At 39.6% G+C, this 25,611-nt stretch overlaps 1 protein-coding gene across 2 annotated transcripts in view; it reads right to left on the reverse strand.

The window, feature by feature from the left end:
* Window positions 1–25,082, reverse strand: part of grin2ca (glutamate receptor, ionotropic, N-methyl D-aspartate 2Ca) — a 43,982-nt gene extending 18,900 nt beyond the window's left edge. Inside the window, exons 1-5 of one of the 2 annotated variants that reach the window (XM_027003384.2) lie at window positions 24,298–25,082; window positions 23,739–23,994; window positions 11,706–12,177; window positions 3,224–3,822; window positions 473–587 (exon numbers count right to left, since the gene is read on the reverse strand). In XM_027003384.2, the coding sequence (XP_026859185.2) occupies window positions 473–587; window positions 3,224–3,822; window positions 11,706–12,161 (1,170 nt within the window). In that variant the 5' untranslated portion in view covers window positions 12,162–12,177; window positions 23,739–23,994; window positions 24,298–25,082. Of the gene's footprint in view, window positions 1–472; window positions 588–3,223; window positions 3,823–11,705; window positions 12,178–23,738; window positions 23,995–24,297 lie in introns of those variants that run through there. The other variant, XM_027003385.2, reaches the window with a different exon arrangement.
* Window positions 25,083–25,611: the final 529 nt, after the last annotated feature.

The raw sequence follows: 25,611 nt of genomic DNA on the forward strand, positions 1-25,611 counted from the left end.
AAGTAATTGCTTATGTGCAGCTAAAGGCTGTGGTTTTAGGGAACCAAGACCCAAATCATACCTTTCATCACATGGACTAGAACATCCTTGCTTCAGTCTGGACTTAGGCTTCATTATCATTTAGTTACACATATTGTAGATTATAATGATACCGCATAGGATTTTAATTAATTTTGCATGTTTAGAGTGTATTAGTGTAATTTTTAAAAGGGTAACCAACTTTTAGTGACAGTTATTATATATGCACAGCACAGCGGTTTATATAGCACGTTTAATAATGTGGTTTGATATTTCTATAGAGTTATTATATTCATATAATCTCTTTTCAAATGTAAGTAAAATTATCCTGACAACCTTGTATATCAAATTTTTTATTATAACATGAATGTATGTATATGTATTTATATGGAAATGTCTACATATATATGTTTATGTACAAATGAAGAAATGCATAAAGGATTGTAAAGCTTACCTTGTCCCATTGCCTGTCTCGGTCCAGGGTGATGATAATCATGGAGGGGTTGATGAGGTAGCCATCACTGTTGAAGGAGAAGTCTGTGTGCTCCCACATCACATTCAGCATGTGTCTGTGGAAGGAGATCAAAAAGAGGAAGGATACTGTTGTTTGTAACCCCATGAATGACACACCCTGAAACTTATTTAAATCTTCTTATTAACCCCTAATGAAGCATTTGAACACAGACAAAGGAGGTATCCACTGGGAGAAAATTTGTATTACCTCTTAGCTGGATTGTAAAAATGAACAGCATGATACAATAACATTTGAATGCTGGTGGATATGGCACAGTGTGTCTCCTTGTGGGTTGTAACCTCTGAACACACTGTCCCACCCAGCCAAGCCACTGTCTGCTCTCACAGCTACCAGTCAGCAGGATACACAGAAGCATAAAGTCCAGAACCAGTTTTGAGACAGCTTCTGTCCCCTGGCTATCGCACTGCTCATCAACCAGTAGCAGTCCATGACCCGTCACTCACATTTCTCACCTGAATGTTCATCTTGATGATCTTGATATACAATCCACATCACACCCTCCCTCATTCTGCACATTATCTACTAGAACTGTAACTATACAGCTCAACTCACTACACTCTACACCAGCACAGACCTTCTATCCCACTCACCTCCAAACTGCCTTGGGTATGATACAATACATCATGGACAAATCAGGGTCTTAAATGGATAATACCTTGCAATTCCAGTACTTCTACACGTGCACTGACAGATATGCAACTCCATCTCGCATATTTGAGCATAATTTAATTATTCTATTATGGAGGTGTATATTTCTCAGGTCATATATTTATATCTTGGAAAATAGGGTGTATGTTAATGTGGATATTTTCTGTATTTAATGTATATACATTGTGTACCTACATACTGGGGTGACTATGCATCTTTTCACCAAACCTTTCTCTCACCTTCACCCCTGTTCTAAAGTGAAGTAACAAAAAAGTGATTCGATTTGATTTAATTTTATTTGTTCCCAGCAGTGTTGTAGGCCCCCTGGGTTATGTGGACATGGTTTCATGTTGTCTTAGTAGAAAGCCAACATAATCTCATAATCTGCTGTAATCTCATTAACATGCAAAATGACTTCATCACACGATCACTAATGTAAGACTTAATTAAAAGTGAAGCAGCCCATTGCCTATTGGTGAAATAATATAATTTTTCAGTGTCAGTTTGTCCCTCATGAGGATTTTAGCCATGAAATTGTAAAAAAAAAAAATCTGCATATACCAGCACACATGCAGTAGTAATGGAGTTAAAGGAATACAGTAGATCGTAGGATGTCAGGTGCAAGTTGTTGTAATGAAAACTCAAGAGACACAAACAGCAACCAAGAGGGAAGAAAGCTGGTTCATTTAAAAGTCTGGAAGACAACAAAGGGGTGGTGAATGCCAGTAGTCCTGTTCCGTTAGCCACTGTGTAAAGATACACACAGCATGAGATAACTGCATGAGAATGTGATATACAGTGTGTGTGCTGCAACATTTCTAACTTCAGTCTGACTAAATCACCTCTCACTAAGGGACATTTCAAGGGTTTTGCAGAGATTTTTATATGGGACATTGTTATGGGATGATGGAGGTAATAATAAAAAAAAACTGTGAACTTTTAAGATGCTAAGAGTAGAATGTGGGTTCAAACTCATAGTTGGTGTGTGACAGGAATATTTAAATGTAGTTTAGTTACTTGTTTGAGGCTGTGGAGCCTGTTTGAGTACAATTTGTTTGCTCTCATTAGCACTTTAAATTAGCACTACCTGAGGTCATTACACATGCATCATCAAATACAGTCTAGTTGCCATCAGCTCCTGGTACACAAACATGCACTCGTCCTCATACTAATTTATGTTTCTGAAAAGGAAATTTAAATTTTCTTCCTTACTCCCATCAGGATTTGAAACAACTGGCTGAAACAGCTTTATTGTTGCTCCAGGGGTAGCCCTTGCTATTGCAATGATTCTTGATTGTTTTCATTCAAGCAGTGCATCAGTATTGCACAGTTAAACATAAGTTCAAATTGCCTTTCTGACTAGCTAATCTGTGTGCAGTGAAAGACAGAGAACCTGAGGCTATGGAAATATACATTGCCAACCAATACAAAACTACTGACAGCACTGTAACTTATCTTTGATGGAGTAGATTAAAACTATGTTGTTTTAGCTGTACTCATGCAATAAATTAACTACCATTTAAAGAAACTAAAAAGAAAAAGATCCTAGATGAAGAATTGTAACTTGAGCACTTGTATCCCACCACATTCCACACACGCTCACACACATACACACCACAGAGTGATACCATTTTCAGTGACCTTGACTTGCCAAATATAAGTATATCCCTTTGTCTATGACTTGACACTCAGCTTCATTTTGGCTGATTAAAATCTTTAAGACCAAATAGGATTTGCTGTGTGTTCCCTGCCACAGATGGCACCAGATTGCACTTTCAGGCTGCATTGGCATGACAGAGCAGATCTTATTTCTGCCTCTCATCCCTGTGCCTAAAGCAGGGTGAGACAGATGCAGTATGGTGCCTCTCAGAGCAGAGGCTACGCTACAACTTTTGGCACTCTCTATCAGAAACCAACAAGTGATCTTTTTTTTGTCCTTCTATCATAGTTCAGAGATTGCAGCAGCCTGAACCTTTTGTGCCCATTGTGCCCCTTCACCTCATCCACCTCCCTGTCACTTACCTGAAGAGTGTGTCGTTGATGTCTGGCCGTTGTGGACTCTGACAGTCCGCGTGTCCATCAGGAATGAACCCCTTGTGCTTGCGGAAGCTCTCCACCCCTTTTACCACAATGGCCACTCCATCCCTCACCCTGTTTCTCAGGCTCGTCTTCCAGCGGTCCGTAATGATGCTAATGAGCCCGACGGGGAAGCTGTCTGGTGGTGAGACATTGGGGTTTCCCACTGCCAGGCTGGGGATGATCCAGATGTAACCAGGGCCAAGCAGGCCCACTTCCTTGGCCATGCTGAACAGGTACTGGGCCTCATCATGTGAACAGTACACTAGCAAAACCTGGGCGTCGATCTGCTGCAACAGTCGCCGTGCACGCAGGTCATTCAAGCTGTCGGATGACATATCAAAGGTCAGGACATCTTGCAACTCCCACAGGAAGTATGACGTGTCCGTAAAAGAGTGGATGTAGTCCACAAAGGCCTCGTAGCCAGGGTACTGGCTGGTGATGACCACGAAACTGTCCCAATTGTATTCCTCCATCACCTTGAACATGCCATTAATCTGCTGCTCAATGGATGAACCCAGCTGCAGGAAGGTGGAGCCATCACCCTGAAGAGGATACAGAGAGTATGACTTGAGTGACGATCACATGAAACCACTGTGATAAGAGCAACCCTGCTTTAATGTGGACAAAGAACAAATAAGCTTTGTCAAGGTAAATGCCACCAATTGACCTCAGGTAGGTGCAAGCTCAGATAAACCAGCTATACCTACCTCACAAATCATTCTCAGACTAGTTGTTTGTATGGTCTTGGTTAGTGTTAGTCAAATTAATAGTCTTATGCTGAGCCATCTGCTCTATGCTGAACCCTTAGTGCTTTGCACTGGGTTTGAACATATTTCAGCCTTTGCAAAATCTCTGCCTGGGCTGGTCCTGTTAGTTATTTTTGGATTTCAAATGCACATGGACATCAATAACTTAGAAATTTGTAAAATACGAGGTCCTTGTTATAAGGACGCAGAAAAATTGTCAAATTCTAAACAGTTTTTTTAATTTGGTTGCTGAGCATAATTTTGACAACTGGCCCTTCTGAGAAGAATTTATTTTTCCCATATTTCAGCAAAATGTCTGACTTTCTATGGCATCTGGACAGAATATAAAGCATATCCAGTATTGGGTTGGCAGAGGGCCTGTTAGACATGCTTTCACTTAAGGACTTCAAGTCCTGTTTTTGATCAGCGTTTTCAACCTGACCACTATCAAGTAACCATGTTTGCAATGCTCAGAAACACAATTTCACACAATACTGCTTTGCTATCACGGTCCTGTGTCCTTCAGAGAAGCTCCTGGAGCATTTTGAAAGTAGGGTAAGTCTGCTCTTATAACTAGGAATGAGAAATGTTCTGGTTTATTCCACCCCGTCTGCATTGACCCCTTTCAATGCTCTAAAAATCACAAAGCTTTCTCACTGATTGATCTTTGGCCTAAATATGTAACACTTTAAGGGCAAATTAGAGAAGTGAGATCAAATAGATTTTGCACTCTAGCTGTAAGGTTGTTCAGTTGTATTTTCAAATACATATTCAATATTTTCACAGTACTGATCATTTAAGGTATTTTAATATGTTAACCTTAACTAGTCAGCAAAACAGGATTACTCACAGAACTCTTCACAAACCTTTATGATACAAAAGCAAATTAAAATATCAGTGAATGTGTATATGCAAGTACTATATCAAACAACAATAAGTGCAATATCAAACAATACCAAACAATAAGTAATAGAAGTGTTCAGTTAATGAATAGCAGTACAAATTTTCCATAACTGCAGTATTAGTGGTTATTTAAATACTATTCAAACTCTTCAAATACTCCTCAAATTCAGTCTTCAGTCTGTGTTTGAAGACGGCAAGGAACTCTGCTGGTCAGATAGCCAATGGAAGTTTGTTCCCCCACCTGGGAGCCAAGTTAGAGAAGAATGCTTGTCTTCCATGAGACTTGAAGCATGGTGTTTCATACTGAGCTGTACTTGAGGTTCGAAGTACTCGAGGTATGGATGGGGCTTTGTCATCATATAGGGAAGGGGCAGGACCATTTTTGGTGAGCATCAAGGTTTTAAATACATATACATTTGGTGACAATTTTTTTTTTGTTGTTTTCTTTTTTATTAGTGTTGTAAGTAAATGATAAATGATAAACTTTAAATAAGCTGTGGGGCATGGAACATAAAAGCCCTCCTTGCAACTGTGCGATATAATGAAAGCAGAGCTGAGGATACTTTAAGATGAAGCTGAAGAAGTCTTGCCAACTGACCTTTAGTTTCTTGACACACTCTTCATAAAGAGCATGCATGTGCGTGTGTGTGCAAGCATGCTGTAACATATGTGTTGCCTGTGACTCCCAGCAGACAGTGGCTCCATTCCCACCCTTTTGCGCTGCCTGCTCTTTCCCCATTCACAAGCGTCACTTCTTGTGTGCGATGCACATCCACTAGAACACTGCAGGAGCATGGTAAAGAGTTTCAGCCACATCCTCTAGGACAATGCTGGGATACTGCATTAAACGTCATGTGTATGTCTAGTATATGGTTGATGTTTATGGTATAGCCTAATAAATGTCACCAAGGAACACCCGTCAGTCATGTTTTATCCCCTTATCATAAACGTCATGTGTTGACATGACATTGGCGAGATATATAATATTAGACTTAATGTCAAGCCGAGAAAGTCGGTGTTGCTATTTGATCTGAGGCTTTCATAAAACCTGGGACTGTGTGTATTTCATGAAAGATGTGTGATCCATTTTTGCTTTTCTGTTGATTCTCTAATAAATTAGAACAGACCATAGAAAGCTAATCCTACTTTTTTTTCTCATTTGATATACAAACCCTTCTATTGGTGACATTGCTTGGTTATTTCACTGTGGTGTATTTTTGGCTGTAAAGTTATAGAGCACTAAACATTATTTTGTTTCTCATATGCAGACTAGTGGGCAGAGAGGTAAAAATATTGACAAACAGTCCCTTGAAACTCTCTGTAACATGCTTTATTCATAAAACTCAAATATGCTGTCTCCAACCTAGCACAGTTCAGTCATATTTCATATCCTAAGCTTACCCCAAAAATTGAGTGGAAGGGTGTATTTATTATAAGGTAGAGAATAAACTGCTCTAGTTTCTGCAGGGTATTTTGGCTTTGATTATTGGCCTAAAAATCAGCTTTCTCTTTTGCGTCTCAGGGCTTATAAGGCCAAATGAACAGCAAGTGCGACCCAGTGAAGCAGAACCTGCACACACTTCTCTCTAACACACTGTTCTCCCTCCAAGATAAACTGTAACCTAAGCACCTAAGCCACTACAGTACACACACTGTAGTGTCTTGTTATGTGACATTCTTGTCTGGGACATGTGTTGCAGTATTTTGAAATGATCACTATTGGTAACTTAAAAGCTATTGCAATATATGTGTTATTCATTATTCAAATGATCATTTCTTCTCTTCATTTGTGAACACACCTTCTTTGTTGATGCCAACACTAACTGGTAGGTGGTGTCCTTCACTTGTAAATGCCCTGCGTGTAGCCTACGCAAGCATGATCTCCTACATTAAACTCCTCAATGCACGTTGCCGAGAAATGATTACTATCATTTATTTATCTGCAGTATGTGCAGCCAGCAGAATGGCTAATGCACCAATCTGTGATTGAATGACAACAGAAAACGTGCTTTGAGTTCATTCTCATCACAGTCTAGTTCTATGGACATTTGCTCTTTTGAATGATTAGATGCAACATGTTCTGCATGATAAATGGAACTGTAACGTTTGAATAAGCCCATTCCTCCTTTCTTTCCATTCTCTTGTCATGTGAAAATGGGTGTTATTTTGTTTGTTTTGCTTATTTTTCTGACTTTCATCTCCAAATGAATTAAATCCGGCACTAATGGTATGTGCTATTTTCCCTATTAAGCATACTTATTCAGCAAATATCTCCTGGATAAAATGGGTTTATCTGCTTCTCTTTCAGGTCTGTGGTAATCAACAACTGGCATGAGAGATGGATGAAGACACACTGATGGCAGAGATATTCTGGCCACAAACTTGGTCAGTAATTAGGTTCAGATTTTATGCGTCATTTATAAACCTATCTGAAGCAGAGCTTTGCCTTTTTCAAAGTGCAGTATCAGTAAGAGTGAAGAAGTCATCGTCCTTCTGCTGTAGAGATCTATGGTCACATATGTCTTCAGAATGGCCAATCTGATTACCTGCTGCTGACTCAAGCAACACATTTCCTTCCATCTTCATTTCAGGGAACTTTATTAAGAGTTTAAACCCTCACATGCTCACACTCAGGACTATAAAATGCAGATTATTTAACTGAACCTTCTCCCATGATTACCTTGTGCATCTCTTTTGACCAGTTCTTTTTATGTTTCTATAATCAGATACCTTGTAAAAAGATGTGCTATTACACTGTTAAATACAGTTATCTAGCCATTACACAATAAAATCTGACTGATTTCACTTATAAAAGGATGGTCAAACTGAGTAGATGTTCTCATTTGAGTGCGCATAATTTACCCCTAACACGACTTGTTTATGACATAATTTTTCTGTACAAAGGTTAATGTTTGTCACAAATCAAGTGCACTTAACTCTGCAGCTTGCATTGGCAAGTATGTTCTCTCCTCTCTCACTGGCAGAGTGGGCAGAAGCATGGCAGTGTGTGAAAGAAGGAATTAATCAGGCTAAACCTGAGACAGCTGTCATGGAGTCATGGGGTCTGGCCATGGCCACTACTAATGAGAGCAGAGCCCCATCAGCTCCAACTCTGAACACCAACCCTGGTGTCTCACCCACTTCCACACACACTCAGTCGGTCTCTGCCAGATTAGCCCAGCTCATGCTGGGTGCTCTCACACTGCCTGTAGTGGCATCTTCAAAAGATCTTCTGTCATGGAATATTGTGAATGATTATTATGGAATGGACTGAATGCTTATTATGGAAGGATTATTGCCAAATTGTCACAAACTCTCTCACCTTCCCGATGTACAGACCACTGTGCCCCTACCCAGAAATGCACCAGCTTCTAACTCACACTCTGATCAACACACAATCAAGCTCACCTAAATATTAACCTGTCCCAACTGTTCCCCATCTTCTCTCCTTCTCTCCTCCAATCACGTTCCTTCCTCAGCTTCTCATATGCTGCATTGCTGAATCTATGTTGTATACTGAGGTACTGCCTACCTGAGCCTCCCTTTCAGACTACGTCTCCTGCCTAACCCTTGGATATCCACCTGACTCTGCCTGGCAATACTGACCCTTGAGCTACTTGACTATGTCTTATGCCTGCTGAGTTGAAACAGCTTTAGATTACTACGAACTGTATTGTTTGATCTGTGCTGTATATATATATATATATATATATATATATATATATATATATATATATATATATATATATATATATATATATATATAGCCTGAAGATATATCACATGAAGATGTCTTTGACATATTTGGCCATTTCAACAGCCAGAATCTGCCTGAGCAGTGCAATGTCATAATTTTCTTATTTAAAAAAGGCAGAAAATGATGAAGGAAACCCTGTACTTTTGTGCTGCTTTGTTAAATGAACTAGACAGTCTCCTGACCTTGTGTTGCTGGAGAGAGAATTTGGAAAATCTCTGATCATGGAAGGCATATGGTACAGCTGGGATTCAAACTTTGCTATAGGGCAGGTTTTTAACTGTAGGCAGTGCAGCTAGTGATGCATCTTGGTGGTGTTGGGGAATTTGAAGAGAGCACAGTGCCCTAGCACAAGCATAGACAGCATTCATTTATATAAGCAGGACATAACAAGGAAACAAATCGTCCTACATAAACTTCCCTCTCATTTACTGCTTTGTTTACTTTGTTATTTATTACTTTGCAGTTTATTACAAATTATAAACTGCTGTGTTTGCCAAGTTGGGGTAATTATGAGGTAAATGACCTCTGGGAAGTATAGTACACTGCAAATCACACCTGGTAGCCCCTGAGAAACAGTACAGCTGCTCATATTCCCCATCATAGTTATCTGGACAGGAGAGTGAACTCAAGCAGCATATAGAGAAGAAAAAGAAAAGCATTATTACTGCAGCAGCTGTTGGTGCCTGAGAGAGTTGCACAGAGCACCATATCCAATCTTCCGTGTCTTACTTGTTTGAGGATTCTCAAACTGAAAAACGTTTATTACCTTTCATCCACTAAAAGCATTTTGACACATTATATAAACTTATTAGTCCTTTAAGATGAATACCTTTTTATAAAATCTGTTCAAATTAATATCTTTCTTGTGCACACACTGTTGAATTCTGTTTCTCTTCTAAGGTTTCATTGTTCAATGCATTATAGTGATTATTAAAAGTTATATAGCCTTGCTATTGTCTTTAACTGTCTTGGAAGATGTCTCATCTAGATGAATAAATGGTTGAAATGGTAGCACTTTCATTTAGTATATTCTCAAAAAAAAAAACATCCCACTGCTGCATGCAGCGTGTACCATGGAAGCACTCTGGAGAACTCTATAACTGGCTGAGCAACATACTGCTTTACCTCTCCATTACTGGACTATATGTGTGAACATATGGGTGGGCAGTGGGCAGATATGCTGTAATTATCACAAGAACTAGTCACAATGTTGAGCATATTTCACAGGCATCATGTAATTCTTGATTGATCACTAACTGACTCCATATTTAATAAGCAAGGACACACTGTCATATACATTAAGTACACTCTGATATATTACTGCTAGTGCTCTGACAATGTTGAACTTCATATGCCATTGGCTTGGCCTGTGTGAAATATCAGCTGAAGAAAAGTCCAAAACTAACTTGCCAGGACACTGGTATTGTATGCTAGTGGGGATGTGTTTACCAGCATTTATTGACACAGTCCAGCTGACGTAAATTTGAGTTTAAATGTGATTTAAGACTACAGGTCATATTCCAGACAAAGTCCAGCTCTCACAGTTACAGTAAACTTTTAGATAACCAATGATTCACAAAATAAAGCTGACACATTAGAAACACTTTAATCAAAACTCCAAAGATAGGTAGTCTTCCTGGCATGTGCACTCCTGAGTACACATGTGCCAACTCCTGCCTTAAATTAAACCATATGGTCAAAACCAAGTGAAACATAATACTCTTGTAGCCTCTAGATAGACTAGAAGCAAAATTAATACTCTACTAATAAGTTAACATTATAGAGTATCAAGTAGCTAAAGTTTCTTTTTTTCTGATACTTGCCCAATAATCCTATTTTTGTAAACATTGAATAATAGAATAATTTAACTCAATTTTAAAAAAATAACTACATCACACCACTCCATAAAAACTAAATATAGTGATTGTCTATGTATCGTGTATCATGAAAATGCCCCAAAGTATTATGATATTACTTTAGGAAATCACTAAACTTTGCACTGGTAATACACTATGTCCTTGTAGTGCTTTGTATAGAGCCAGTACCAGGATGTGTGTATTACCATCCATTCTCCTTTTCTGTCCTATCTGGAAATAGACAGATTATTGTTATGTTTCACTGAGATAGGCCATAGACCATACTGATTGTTTGGCCCTGTTAGTGAAGTCATTACAATATAATTAAAAGTTGGCCCTGAGGCAGGGACCTATAACAGTTCCCCATCTTGTAGAGCTGTGCTTGATTTGAGCTGTATTTCTACACCAGTCTGTTTTATAAATGTCTCACATCACATTTCAAATTCAAAATGTATTGTTAGCTGGAATACAGTCACTTGATTCACAGTTATATTTATGCTGGAGAAAATCTACATGAGGTATTTTGAACAATAATGTAGTCATGGGATTACTCAGAAGATTATCACTGAAATAAACATAAAGAGCTGCAAATTTAGATGGCTGAGATTAAGTAGACCATTGGCGAGTATTATTTTTTAATATTCTTATCAGATACAGATTTCAATTTCAACCCACTCAGAGTTTTTAAATTAGACCCCAGAGGCCATTATTTGTATCTTGTGAGTCTTTGTCTTTGCATTTATCCCTGTATTCTACAGTATTCTAGTTCATTGGTATGTTTAATTCTAACCTACTATACTGTACTTGGATATATTCTGAGTAAATGACAAAGCACTTTTGTAAGTCGCTCTGGATAAGAGCGTCTGCTAAAAGCCATAAATGTAAATGTAAATGTACTTCAAAGATTGTTCTAAATTTGTTTACATGCTACCAGCCATAGTGTGTACAATGTAAATCTGAAATAATCATAGTAGTTATTGTGTGAACAGTGATGCTCTAGGATGTTGAGTCCTAGCATCCATTTTCCTCTAAAAGAAGTTTGATTCAAACCACAGGCTGTCTAACCATTGTACACAGGCTGTCTAACCATTGCTTAAAACTGGCATTACTGCATGACCAGTGGTATTACTGGATGCCTGGTGGCATCAGCACCTGCATCTGACCTTGTGTGGCAGGACGACTGCAGATCCTCCGCTGATGCCCACGATAGGCACTGCCGTTTGGGTCGAGATGAAGTCCAGGATCTGTGCCACAGCCTCAGAGCCAATATTGTCCTCAAACACCACCCCATGCACCCTGTTCGCTGCCAGTGTGTCACAGATACGCGTGAGCAGCGTCCGAGGGTTCGTGTTGTTCACCAGCACGGTGATGGGATTCACTTCCAGCGGCAGGTCCAGGAAGTTCTCCCGGCTCAGACGGCCTTTGATCTCGACCTGGTAGGCGGAGCCGCTGAACACCACTGCCACGTTGACGGCGGGCTCAGCCATGCTGAAGGGTCGGCCATGGCAGCAGGGCGCAGAGGCACACAGCAGAAGCAGAGGCAGCAGAAGCAGTGGCAGCAGTGGCAGTGGCAGCAGCGGCCACAGGGTGTCGCTCAGACAGCCCAGACGAACGCCCATCTCACTCGCCTACTGCCTGCATAGACAACAGATCAGGGGCAGGGTAGACAACAGGGAGGCGTGCCATGATTTTCATATTTAGAGTTCTTACAGGAGGAAATATAAAGGAAATATTTAATATTTTTTCCATTTTTTAATTTTATGTTTCCCTGTACTATAGGATCAACAAAAGACATCATATAAGACATAGAAAGAGACCTTTTATCAATAATGTAAAAAAACAATTTAATTAAAATTGTTTTTAAAAGACTCAGGTAACCACAATGCCTTGTGCTACACTGAACCAACTATACCACCCAGCTCATCTAATAAAGGTATTACCAGCCCTTAACAGACTTGTTTTGCCACAGCCTATGATTTGTCTCTGTGCTACAAATATTATTGAATTTCACCTAAATCTAGAAATAGGCCTATTTCAGTGTCATTTGCAAAGCCTCCAGACTCCAGGCATATATCTCATCACTGCCTTTCACAGTGATTTGGAAGGTTTCAGTTTGCGTTAGCTATGTCACACTAAGCACCTGTCCTGGATTTGTTTTTGTTTAGCAGGCAGTTGTTGTCCTCCTTTATTAGTTTTAGTCTTATATTGTTTCATGCCAGAAATTATTGCATGTTTATATGACAGCTCCCAAAAAGACACATGCAGTGACAATGATTATATTAAACTGGAACATGTCTAGTCAAGAAAATCACTGTCCTCTAGATTTTTGTCTGAAGTTCTAGTTAGAGTCTGTTGTCTGCTGTTAAAGGTGACGTATTGCTTTAAGTAGTATAATAGTGTTATAATGCATTATAATGCATTATAATCCCTGCCTTGCTTGCATTTAGCTTTGAGGCAACTTTTCTTTTAGATCTATTTCTGCATTGGATGAGTGTGTAAGAGTGTATAAGTTGGAGGAAGAGCTTGGAATGCTGGGTTTACAGACAGGTGCATGGCCATGGCAGACACCAGAGCAGACACCGGGGCAGGCCATGAGAGACACCAGGTCTCTGTGGAAAACAGAGGGGGTTCATGCTCCAAGTCACTTGGGCCTTTCTGGTCTCAATTTAAGACAAAGATGCTCCCTCCTGCTCTCTTTCCCGACTTAATACAAGGCAGCTGTAGCCAGTGCTGTGGTGTCAAAGAAATTGTGTTATCAGACTTGGTGGTGGTGGTGTTCTTTTAAGACTAGTATTAAGGTACAGCATAAACATTTTTCTTTTTGTTTTTCTATCATATGAACTGTATTTTTGTCTGAGTGTTCATTATTCACTCAGAATTCTGCTACTAGCTTTGATAAAGGAGAGATTATCGAGGGTTTTTATCTCTGCAATTTGAAAAGGCTTCTTATTAGACAAAAACCCAACCTGTGGATATTACTTAAATTTTATTTACAATTAATTAGTATTCCTCAGGCAATGTTTGTATTATCTGTTAGAATCTGAACACAGTGTTTAAGGGGATCTGAGAGTGTTATGAGACTGAGTGGAGGTAAGATAAAACTTGTCATACTGATCAAATATACAGTGTAGTTGACCAAACACCATATAACCTTTCATAATCTGTCAGTCTGTCATAACCTAATGACCTCATCAATTAGTCTCATATAACAGGTGGACACTCCAATAGTCCCCTGTATTTATACTGGCATTGCAACTGGTTAACAAATTCTTGCTATTATGTGCAAATTTCAAATGCTGTGTCTTATAGATTTGAACACCCATGAACACCCATGTTAGTAGAACACATATAGAATCTCTTTACCATCAAGTATATAGAATCAAACTAAGATAATTTGGTATCACTTGGTAAAAATGGTACTATGAATATCTTACTGCTACATGTTTTAACAATCTTTATTTTAACGACCTTGCAAGACCGTAAGTCACAAAAACTCCTTATTATCAAAAGAGGAAGGATGAATTCCTCATTGGAACAGGACATGTCATACATTCTAAAATCGTTTGACCTTCAACACATTTAATCATGACAGAGGAGGAGTGTATAGGAGGATATGTGAAGTTGGCTACATGAGGGATTACTGTAATAAATCGAAGCGCAGTCTTAAACAGATTGGCCGAATGACTCATCACTGACTTAATCAAATGCTCTGCTTTTGTCAATATGGCCCATTTAGCACAGGTGCATAACAAACAGACACATTACACACATTATCATGTGGCTAGATTCGATTATGCCACACCCAATTCTAAAGAGAAGGGGCTGTGTGATTCAGTGCTATTTACTCTGATTCTGAAAGAGGTTAACATAGCTGCATGATACCTGAGTACAGAGAAAAACTGCTAATTATTTTTTGCATTAAAATTGGGCATCGTCTGTCTTGACAAGTTCTAAGTATTTTCTCATGATGTTTTATTAGTTATGATGTCATGTAAGGACTTAAGTCAACTGCAATAAGTTTCAGTGCAGCATTATTGAAACACACCCACAAGCTGTAGTTAAATTAGTCTTTGCAACCTGATATTTGACATATGCAACCTGACACTAGTGGCAGTCAAAAATCATGGTCCTTCAGTATTCATGACCCTTATAATTTTCTGCTGATTTTTAGATTGCTCTCACACACAGTCATGTCAAATTTGTGCTTTTATGATTCGTCTCTCTGTCTTTCTCTCTCCTCCCTCCCTCCATCTTTTTTTTCTCGGTGCTTAAAACTGTGTCATACTCCCTGCGTGTTCCCAGTTCCTGTCAGTGGGAATTTCAAATCTGTGACCTCGCTCTCTTTCTGTGTCTCTCTCTCCTCCCATTGGCTTTTTCTGTACTCGGGTTGGCCTGACAGCACACAGACCAGATTAGATCAAAGCATTCACAGCTCAAGCTCAGCACCCAACTGTTCATGAAGTCCCCTCTCCAATGCATCCCTTGCTCCAACTGCAGGCCTTACTAGGACAGAGAAGATTATTATGTCATTTTTGTTCTCAAACTTTGCAAAATGGGGACAAGACAGAAAATAGGAAATGGTCTGTTTTTCTCCTTCCAGACAGCAGGATCGCGATAAAACAGCGCTTTAGATCTAGGACTTCCAGAAGCGTTCTAAGGAAGTGTTTAGCGCCCTCTAGTGGGAGTTGTGGAGGAGATACAGTTTCTGAAGAACATTACTCCGTACCAAGGAAGTAAAAGTTTTCTGTAAATGATAGAATAGATATTTTAATCAGTGCATAAATGTAGTTAAAAAAACCTAATTAATATCGCATTAATATTATTAATAAGAATTGTAATATTGAATACTTTAATAAAAAATTAAATAAAACCGTTTAATTTAAAAAAAATTTAAATGAAGGGTTAAAGAGTAACATTGTCCAATGACGTATTTTACTTTGCCTTCATTTCTAGACATTTCTTTCATTCATTTTTAAGAACCACTATCTCTTTATAGTTTACAATACAAATGTGTCACTACACTACCTAGATCATAGCAGTCTTCACTAACCCACTGCCCCATTTAGCAGGGTCTTCAATGCATCCTACATTTTATTCTTTCTGAATCCTCATATAATTTGAAACTCCCTTCTTCCTCCTGCTCTCCGTCCCAGCTTAATACCACTCATATCTCCAATAACCATGCACTCCAATTGTAATATCAAAAGAAGAAAAAAACATAATGCAATATCTGGCCAAAGCAATAATCCAGTAACCCAAAAGCGGTTCTCCCCCTCCCTACATTTGACATATCAGATTAAATCAAATTGAATGCAAGTTTATTGGACAAATATTATAGCATATTACAGGAATTCCTGGTACTAGCTTGCAGGGGCTAAAAACAGATGGAGCACAATGCATTCCCACAGGCTGGATTGGGGATTTGTAGGTTTTTGAAAGTTTTATATGCTTAGGATAAAACAAGATACAAACAAAGAATGGAGCTTTAAAATGTTGTCACAGCCTTCTTTTTTTCATAATAAATGTGTGCCTACATCATGGGACTGTATCACTCACGAGAATCTTTGGAACAAACAAAGGGGCGTTTTATTCTTCATGTTGAGGACAATAAGTGATATCTTACTTAAACATAAGTTAACTAAACAGTTGGATGTCCCCTAAAGTTCATCTCTAATGTCCAGCTGCAGAATAAGTGTTCAGGGCCCACATTAGATGATGAACAGAAGAAACAAACAGAATGAAATGGATATGTCATCAAGGAAAGAGGTGTCTTTTTTATCTTACAGTGCTTCGTAAGTCTGCCGCAAAGAGCATTCTTAATGTCACATTTTATCAGGTTAGCTCCACATTTGAAATCTAAACTGACGACCTGTGATACAGACAGATATTTAAACCATAACCTTCATGTCTGCTTGTCAACAAATCGTCTCTGGCACTAGTATCTAAGAGTCTAGCGGCCTGTCATAGTCCCTGACAACCTCAGTTCAGGTTTATTCCCTTTGTCTGATGGAATGCTCCCCGGTGTGACGGTCTCATGATGAAGTTTAGTAATAAGCTGTCACATCCACACAGGCCTCTCCCCTTCTTCTTCTCTCTTTGTATATTACTTCATGCCTCTTCTGGTCCAGGGGTTTGTTTCACTCTCAGTAATATTAGTTTCTAACCCTGTACCTAACACAGCCCTCATAACCATTTTGGCGATAGTGCATTGTAAAGGCATGGGGATAAAAGACATTGTTGTTTGTTGTGTTAGGTTGACAGGTGACAAATGTAGCCATGTCCGTAGGTACAATTAGCTTTGCATGTGCTAAATGCTATACTTAATCAGAGCATAGCATTTATCTATACTTTCTTCATTTGTTTTAGTTACATGGATAGATACATCATAATATTCATAATATTGGTTAATAAGGAGTTCTCTACCTGACTACACATTTTCATGTGTCTTTCTCACTTACAGGGAAAAAAACTGACAATTATGCTTAGTCAGTTTGTTATAGGATATACCTTCTGATGATTATGAAATAAGTGAAGTGTATTTTAGTACTGTTCAGATTCAACTGTGGTGCCCCTCCTTTGAGCAAACCATTTAGGCCATTTGTTAGTCAATCAAATTACCATTAGATAACAATATAGATATAGATAAGCATAATGTATAATTAGGCTTACACAGTGCTTTGTTTTTGTTTTCTCGCTATAATCACAGACTTCATGCTACAAGAAATAATTGGAGACTGCACCTATAATAAAGAGTTAAAACAGTATAGTTCTATCACCATGTTAATTCAGTCATAGGTTAACCACGTTAGTTCATAAAGTCACTGTCATTGAGCTACCATTACAAAATAAATACGTCATGGTTAAGTGTGTCTTGGAGTGAAATATGTGACTTTGTTTTCTGATGATGAATACTTTGTTTGGTGGGCCTGAACCACACATCCCTTTTAGAACTGTTCTCAGTGACAGTAAGTGACCAGCTGAGCATGATATATGGCTAAGACAAAAACAAAATCCAGGGATTTTTACTTTCTTTTGAGCAGTGTACCATGCCTCACCTGTTGTATATTTATCTGCTGATGTGTGTTCACACAGAAAAAAAACCTGGTCTGGTTGATCCACATGTACCACATTATTTAATTTTCAGTCTTTGGTGGTCAGTTTGATAATTTAGCTGCAGTTCTTAGGCAAAGAAATAAACCCCTTTACCCTAGCCATCCTACTGTGCCCCCTTATCAGATCTTTAATCTCAGTTACACGCTGGAAACATCTTTGTAAGGTGTTACATAAGGTGGTACATCTTTGCCAGGTGATACACAAACATCTTTGTTTGTGTGATCCACAGACCTACACAAACATGGGCAAAAGCTCTTGCTGCCTGGTGCTTACGGGTGGTACAATAACCACCCTGAACAGTGATTGATCAGAGATTTGTCAAGAAGATTCAATGTTCTAGATTATAACAGCACAAGATAAATGCTATTACGTAGTCCACTTCACTGACTGTTTCTGTTGTTGTTAATTATGTCAGCATTGCATAGATATTGAGAGTACTTGAAATGTGTTATAAGAAAATAATCTGTGCATTTGTTAAATCACACTTTAAACAAACATAAATAAACAAACAAAAACATGCACTGTTAACTAAATGTTGTGCTTAATTGTTAAATCAAGACGCTAAACACAGGGGGAGTATAAGATGTCACCTGCTCCCACTGTCACTGCCAATGCTGTTCACACAGAGTACAAACACTGCTGCCATCTCCACTGTATGTCTTGTTCGTGTATGTGTAACCTTAAAACTAATGCATATTCTCAAAATAATGGGGCAAGAGCCTTGCTGAAGAGGAGTAACTAAGAACCATGTCTTGCTGAGTGTGTGAAACAAGGTAATAATGAAGTGTATGGCCATAGCAGTTGACAAAATGTTCTACTCCAGTCTTAACCCTTACAGGAGAGTGTGCAGGAATAGAACTTGTAGAGCACTAGAAAGATAGACAGTATGAAGGATGTCATTAAATTAGGGTAATCCCAAATATTTGGTTGGATGGTATCCAACCAGCTTCCAAAATAAATAAATAAAAAAAACATCTGAATAAACTCAGGTCAGATGTAAGTGTATAAAGAGTGAGTTCATCCCATATCCAGTGGTCTCTTTTCTATAAACCTCTTCTACATATCCCTCAGGTAAAGAAAACATTTATGTATACTCAGCAGGAATTACATGACATAGTGTTTGACAGTAATCACCTCTGAAAGGAAACAGATTACTCGGACACTGTGTAATGTTACACCGATTCCAGTAATCCATTTTAATGTACATATGTAACAGTGGCCAACCTGGCGTGTATACAGCATTAAATATAGCCCGTGACTCTGTCATAAAAGTGGATGATGTATGTGAGAGAAGTCTAAGAATGTGTGTTTGTGTGTGTGTGTGTGTGTGTGTGTGTGTGTGTGTGTGTGTGCGTGTGCGTGTGCGTGTGCGTGTGCGTGTGCGTGTGGTATTGGAGGAGCAGATTAGGATAAAATCATAAGAGCTTGGTTAAAATGGAATTTTTGCACCCATCACAGAATCTCACTTGAATCTCATCCTGATGCGTCATTGCATCAGCTGTTTTGATGGCTGTCTAATGACACCCCCCCCCCCCCGCCCGCCCACCCCTTAAATGCAGCTGGATTATCCTGAAAGTTTCAGATTACAGAGCATGTAAATGTCACAGAGTCTCAGAGCAAGTATTTTAGTGAAAGTTATGGCTGGGTTAAGCCTATAGGTTTTAAAGGCTGCAGTCTAGGGCTTCACTAATGCATGGGGCCTAACATCAACAGGTTAAAAAACAAACAAGTTTGGATCCTTTTTGGCATTTACTTCGATTATACTCATGCCATCTTGAAAGATACAGAGCACTCTAAAATATCAAGTTTGTTTACTATTAAATTCTGTTTTTTGTTTAGCATTTCATCAGACAAGCAAGCAAAATTTAATGTTAAATGATGGCAGTAAATTTTAGTGTGGGGCCTGCAAGTGATAGCTGCAACAAGAGAACAAACTAATAAAATAATATGTAAAACCCCCAAATTAAGCAGAATTTCTTTTTTCATAAGAGGTCAAACAGCTGTCATTTTAGTAGCATTTGCTAGGTTATAATAGTAATCCTGTTAACATTGCATGTCTATTCCTTTTGGTTTTTTTATTTGCCTACTTTTTGCATGAGAACTAATGAATACATCAGACTGTCCTACTCATTATGCTGTCATAGTTTGTATATTGCATATATATAAAATCTTAATTTTAAGGAGGTCCAACATTTTTCATAGCCCAGAGCCATATCTTAATCCTAACTTAATCAATTCCTGGTGATAGCCAGTGCAGAGTGTAAAGAAAGTTTGGCCTATGTGTTTATGAAAAACCAATTACAAGTTTTAATATCCCTGTCTTCCATGCCCATCACTGCATCCTTAGCTTGCATCTACTGTTGCCACTTTATGGCTAGGTATAAGAGAACACCTAATGCCATGTAGAACCATCAATCACATTTTGGAAATGGTCTAATATAATCTTTCAAATGTTGCAGCCTTATGACACATTCACCAGATTTGTTACGTCCAGCATGTAGCCTACTTGTGCGGAACGTGAATAGCCTACATACTTCTAAATTCTCCTGTACAGCATTTACGTTGCTTTATGAGGCAGCTTTTTATCGGCAACTGAAGAAGAGAAGGAGACTTTTTTTTTTTTGCTCGACGGTCTGTCAGTTTTCCCTCCCTCATCACTGACTAGTGCAGTGTGTAATACAGTCTGAATACAAATCGAGGAGCGTGTGGTATATTCTAGTCACCACAGTTACGAGCGCGAGATTTAACGCGTGACGAAGAGGACCGGTGCACAGGCGGTTTGTCGGAGCTCCTGCTAAGACGTTATCGCACATGAGGCTAGAGAGATTCGGATTTTATCACCTGAGAGGAAAGTTGCTATTTTCTTGTTTCACACAGGCTGATGATCAGTCATAAGGCTATGGAGCATGCCGCTTAGAAATTTCATTCCCATGACTGTAAAACAGAAACTTCACTCTTATGACCTTGATCCAACCCTTAAGAGACTGTTAAGTCTCTTCAACTGTAAGCTTTCAATGATGTGCGTTTGTGTGGCTAATTAAACATTCTCTTCCTAATTTAATATGTATACAGTGAGCTTTACTTAACATAGAATATAGCTCCTTCAATTAATGGAAAGGAAATATTTAGCCTAGAGAATATTAGCGTGCGTGCGCGCGTGCGTGTGTGTGTGTGTGAGAGAGAGAGAGAGAGAAAGAGAGAGAGAGAGAGAGTGCATGTCTGTGTATGTGTTTATATATCTCTGGGTGGAACAAATGTACTCGCAGATAGGAACATGTGACATTTTTGACCTTGTAGGGACCACCTTGTCGTCCCCCTGCATACAAATGCTTTTTTTTTTTAATTTGTACTTTGATTTGAAAAACTAAAATGGCCAAATTATTTCCTTTTAGTTACTGAAGTTAAGGTTAGAGTTAGGGTTATGTGTAGCATTGATTAGCTACAGTAATCATATCAATGGAAGGTTCCTACAATGATAGTAAACAAGACTGTGTGTGCATATGTGTGTGTATACTGATGTGTTTGCAGTGCTCTCTGAAATCTTTAACATTTCATTAGGCTGATAAGTTCTTTGTGGAATGCTGTATAGCAGCTCGCTGACAAAGCATCCGCTAATGCTGTGACGCAGCTCTGGAGGTCACTGGTGAGGAACAAGGAGATAGTGCTGAGATCTATGGGAGCTAGGTGAGACATAAAAGTCATTCATTTGGAAGTCAGACAGTGGTGTGACAGGTTTTATAGGCAAGAAATGGAGCCATTGCCTGAGTGGTCAGTAAAGTTAACATTTCATTGCCTATGCATTGCCCTCTCATTCAGAACAATGTCATTTCTGCCCTCAGTGCAATATTGGTATATTGACATCAGTTCAGGTTTGTTACTGCCTCAAATGCCGATAGCCTGTATGTTAGAAGCAAGCTATATCTTTGTCCTGAGTAATGATATAAATGCAATGTACTTTGGCCACATTTTGTCAGATAAAGAGGTGAAAGCCATAATTGTAAGTTATCCATCACTCCTCACTCATATTGTCCTGCACGTGTCCGGCACTTGTAACACAACTTTTTTGGTGTGTGTAGTGCAGTGGATGTATGGTTGTTGTATGCTGGAGATTAAAGGCAGGATTAAATCAGCACCTAATTTGAAGTTTAGAGCCACTTTGATATTTTTATTTGTGGTCAGTCTAGATTGAATCAATCCAATCCTATTGCACTCTGTTCTAAAGTAAATCCCTGCTTTCAATCCAAACATCACAATGACCAGAATTAAGCTCTTACTAATCCACACCACATTTGAAAAATGTGCTGAGAATTTGGTGCATTAGCGAGAGAGTGTGTTCTCAAATGTGTGTGTGTCCACCCTGCTGTGCGGTGGACCAGTCTTTGGCGTGTGGAGCCAACATACCCTGGGATCAATGCATCTGTTCTGTCCTCACACAGAGCACAGTCACCACTGAGCTGTTCGGCCTTTCTTCTTAACCCTTTGCTTACCAAAACCATTCCGTAATATATTCTCACCCTGACAGAAACTCATTACTCTTTACTAATTTATACACTCCCCACACTCTGCACTGAGATTGATAGGTTTTCCCCATAATGCTTTGCCATATACGTCACACACCATCTATGCTAATGCAGTAGCCAGCCTGGCACAGAGCTTCAGAGCCACAGATATTGTGGAGAAGACAGTATGTCTGGGTTGTTCTGTTTTCTTTGCATTAGTTATACCAGCCACTCTCTGGGAATGAACATAGCATATACGGAGCTGGTGCATCAGAAATGTGCATTTTCTGCTGAGAAAAGGAGTGTTTGTCTATTTTCAACAGATGAGACAGATTCCATTTTGTGGGGGGAAAATAATCACTGTGAATAATGGGCAGGTATGGTGGATGATAACAAAAAGAAGGAAAGAGCTGAAGAGTCTGGGGGGCAGTTTCTGAAAGGCTTAGACAAAATGTCCCTGAAGTGCTTCAAAGTTGTATAAAACTGGAATATTTCTCATCACAGCTATGCGACATACACCTATTGTACTGTATAGATGAGAGAAAATATTTTCACTTTTATCTTCAATAAATATTTTGACCTTCAGTTTTTCTGTTGTCTAGGTCTTTCACATGACCTGATTTAGATTATTTTAACACACTGCCATGCCAGTGACCAAATAACAACATTGTTTAATATATAAAAATATATATATTTATAGTAGTAGTGTCATACGTTTATTTGGCATACTGTTAGCAAACTTTAAATTTTTCTATTTGCTTTTTTGGTTGGGCCTCTGTTTTAGTTTACCGCTTTTTTAGTCATCTAGTTTCTTTCTTTCTTTCCTCTAAATTGTTCACTACCGTCTTTCACTTAACCCTTTGTTGTTGTTGTTGTTGTTTTTATCTCATTGCCCCCTCATTTGTCTTGTTCTTAAAAGACGATAAAGCCCTTTCACCCATGGTATGCAGCACCCTCAGGTAAAGCATGCTATCATATCCACAATGAGCCAGATCCTAAACGCTCCAGTAATATATTCTAGCTGGAGTAATGAGCAGCCACAGCAGTAATTACTGCAGGGAATCTCTACCTCAGTCTCTGAGGAGCTCCACTCACCTCTCAATAGCAGTTCAGTCCCTTTCCCCTCAGTGTCCCAGAACAGTGACTTTAACTGATAATGTAGTACTGCAGTGTGGGAAGATAAATCAGCCCTTTTGCCTAAGCCTTCATGCCTCTGCAGGTGGTTTAGATTGAGCCACCCTTATGCCTCTGAACACCTCTCTCAAGAGGGCCATGTTTTTCATTTCACCTTAGAGAAGGAGCAGCGGGCACATACACGGGGTCTGCACTGGCCCAGCGAGCATCCTACCTGTGGAACTCACACATCCGTAGCACCTGATTAACACCTGTGAGTAAATACAGCAGGTCGCTTTTGCCACTCTCTTCATACATAAGGGCACAGTAGCACATGCTCCTGACTCCCAGCAGCAGAACGGACACATGCGAATCTGACAGGTTTGCCACCTCAAAGGCACACTTGCACACCCTAACGGAACTTAACTAACGATTACGCACGCACAAGCATGAGAAGTGAAGGTGATTTACCTGCAATGGCAAACGGCATCCAGTCCAGGCTCCTGACAGCACATTCCTCCTTTATGACTCCAACGTCCTGCTTCTTTTTCTTTTTTTTTCCCTTCCCCGCTCTCTCTTTCTCACTCTCTCTCCCCTCTCCGTCTCTTTCTGCTGCTCCCTCTCTCTAGCCCGCACTTGTTTGAGTATATTTCAATGTGGACAGAGGAGTCCGCTGTGTCTGTGGCATGGTTTCAACCAATTTGGCAGAAGGTCACATCATCTTGCTCTGTGAAGGGAGGGAGTGAGATGGAGAGAGGAGGGAGGGGAGAGAGGAAGGGAGGAGGAGTGGAGGGGAGGGGAGGAGTGTTCAGAGAGAGATGGAGGGAGAGTAAGTACACCGATGCCAGGAGATGAAGAAGACAATAAATAAATACAAGCACAGCCCTGTGCTCTTGCTGCCACCTGATTAAAAATATTGTTTCTGGTAGGATAAAGACAGTTAAGCACATCAAAGGACAGTAGGTGTATGCTGTATTTGGGTATGAGTTAGTTGTCACTAAAAATGTTGCATCTCGAGGGTTTTTCTCACCTTCCTGCATGATGTGCACATCTATGTCCAGGTGCAATCCAAAAGTTCCCCCCAAAACTTCCCACAAGATCACCATGTAGACTGAAAGAAGCAGCCTGGAGTGCTGACTAATTCTTCTATATAAACACATTGATCCTTGAGTGCAATTTGAAAAGGACAGAGCCCTCAAACGAGCCAGAAAAGAAGCCTTTCTTGAGGCAGATGGCAAGTGGTTACTAGAAAGTATTTTTTTCTCAGTTAGTCTGTAGAAGAGCCCAGAACTCCAGGATACCTCGTTCACCTGTTCTCCTTTCGTTCACCCCCTGTGTTTCCTCCATTAGAGCAGGGCAGAAGCGTCTCCAGCTGCAGACAGGGCATGGAGGCTGGCAGCACCCACACAGACAGATGGCACAGGGCAGTGGGCAGGGCCGACACTGCTCATGTTCTTGTTCAGGTCACCGCTGGCCAGTGATAGCCTCAGTGCATTTCTTCTTTTCTTCTCTCTATTTGCCTTTCTATGCTGTTCTTGTGTAGTACAGCCCTGGTTTCACTGCCAATTTTGTTTTGACACAGAGATTTTTTCTCTTGACACTAAGTAATTGAATCTGTGGAGTACAGTTGAAGTCCAGCGCAGGCTTGTTTTGTTATTTAGCTGTTAGTTGTAGATGGTACTTGTTGTAGTTGTGTGCAGTCCTGGCCCTTGGATTATTGTGCTGCTTGTAATCCTACCTTCTTCTGCACTCCATGTCAGAGCAAGGTCTTGTGAGCCATAACGATTATGTAGTAAGGATTTATCCTGCATCTGTTTCTCAATTTCACTCTCTCTCTCTCCCTCTCACTCTCTCTCTCCCTCCCTCTGCTTTTTCCTTTTTCTCTCATCCTCTCTCTCTTTCCCTCTCTCTCCCTCTCCCACCCATTCTGTTTTCTTCTCTCCCACCCTTTGTCCCTCCCTCTCAAAGTACTACTGTTTCTTACTTGTATTTCTCAAGCTAAAAGATCCCCCTTGGGTGTGTATCGTTTATTTCTTGCCTTGCTTTTCTCCCAGTTCAGGCTGTTCCACAGTTTCAGCTGTCATCTTGCTTCATCTGCCATTTCTCTCCCTGTTCTCCTTGTTTGTCCTTGTGGGACACCACTTATCAACAGGTCCAATGACAGAAAGATAGATACTCTGTTACATATGATATGCATATGTTATGTCAACATTCACACATACACACAGCAACACCCATTTTACACAAATATAGTAAACACCCAAGAATGATCAAACCCACCTTGTTCTGCCTTCTGTACAATCTCATTTTAGCCTCTCTCTGTTTATTTATCTCAGTACAGGGT

Source organism: Electrophorus electricus, chromosome 1 (assembly GCF_013358815.1).
Source record: "Electrophorus electricus isolate fEleEle1 chromosome 1, fEleEle1.pri, whole genome shotgun sequence".
NCBI lineage: Eukaryota > Metazoa > Chordata > Actinopteri > Gymnotiformes > Gymnotidae > Electrophorus > Electrophorus electricus.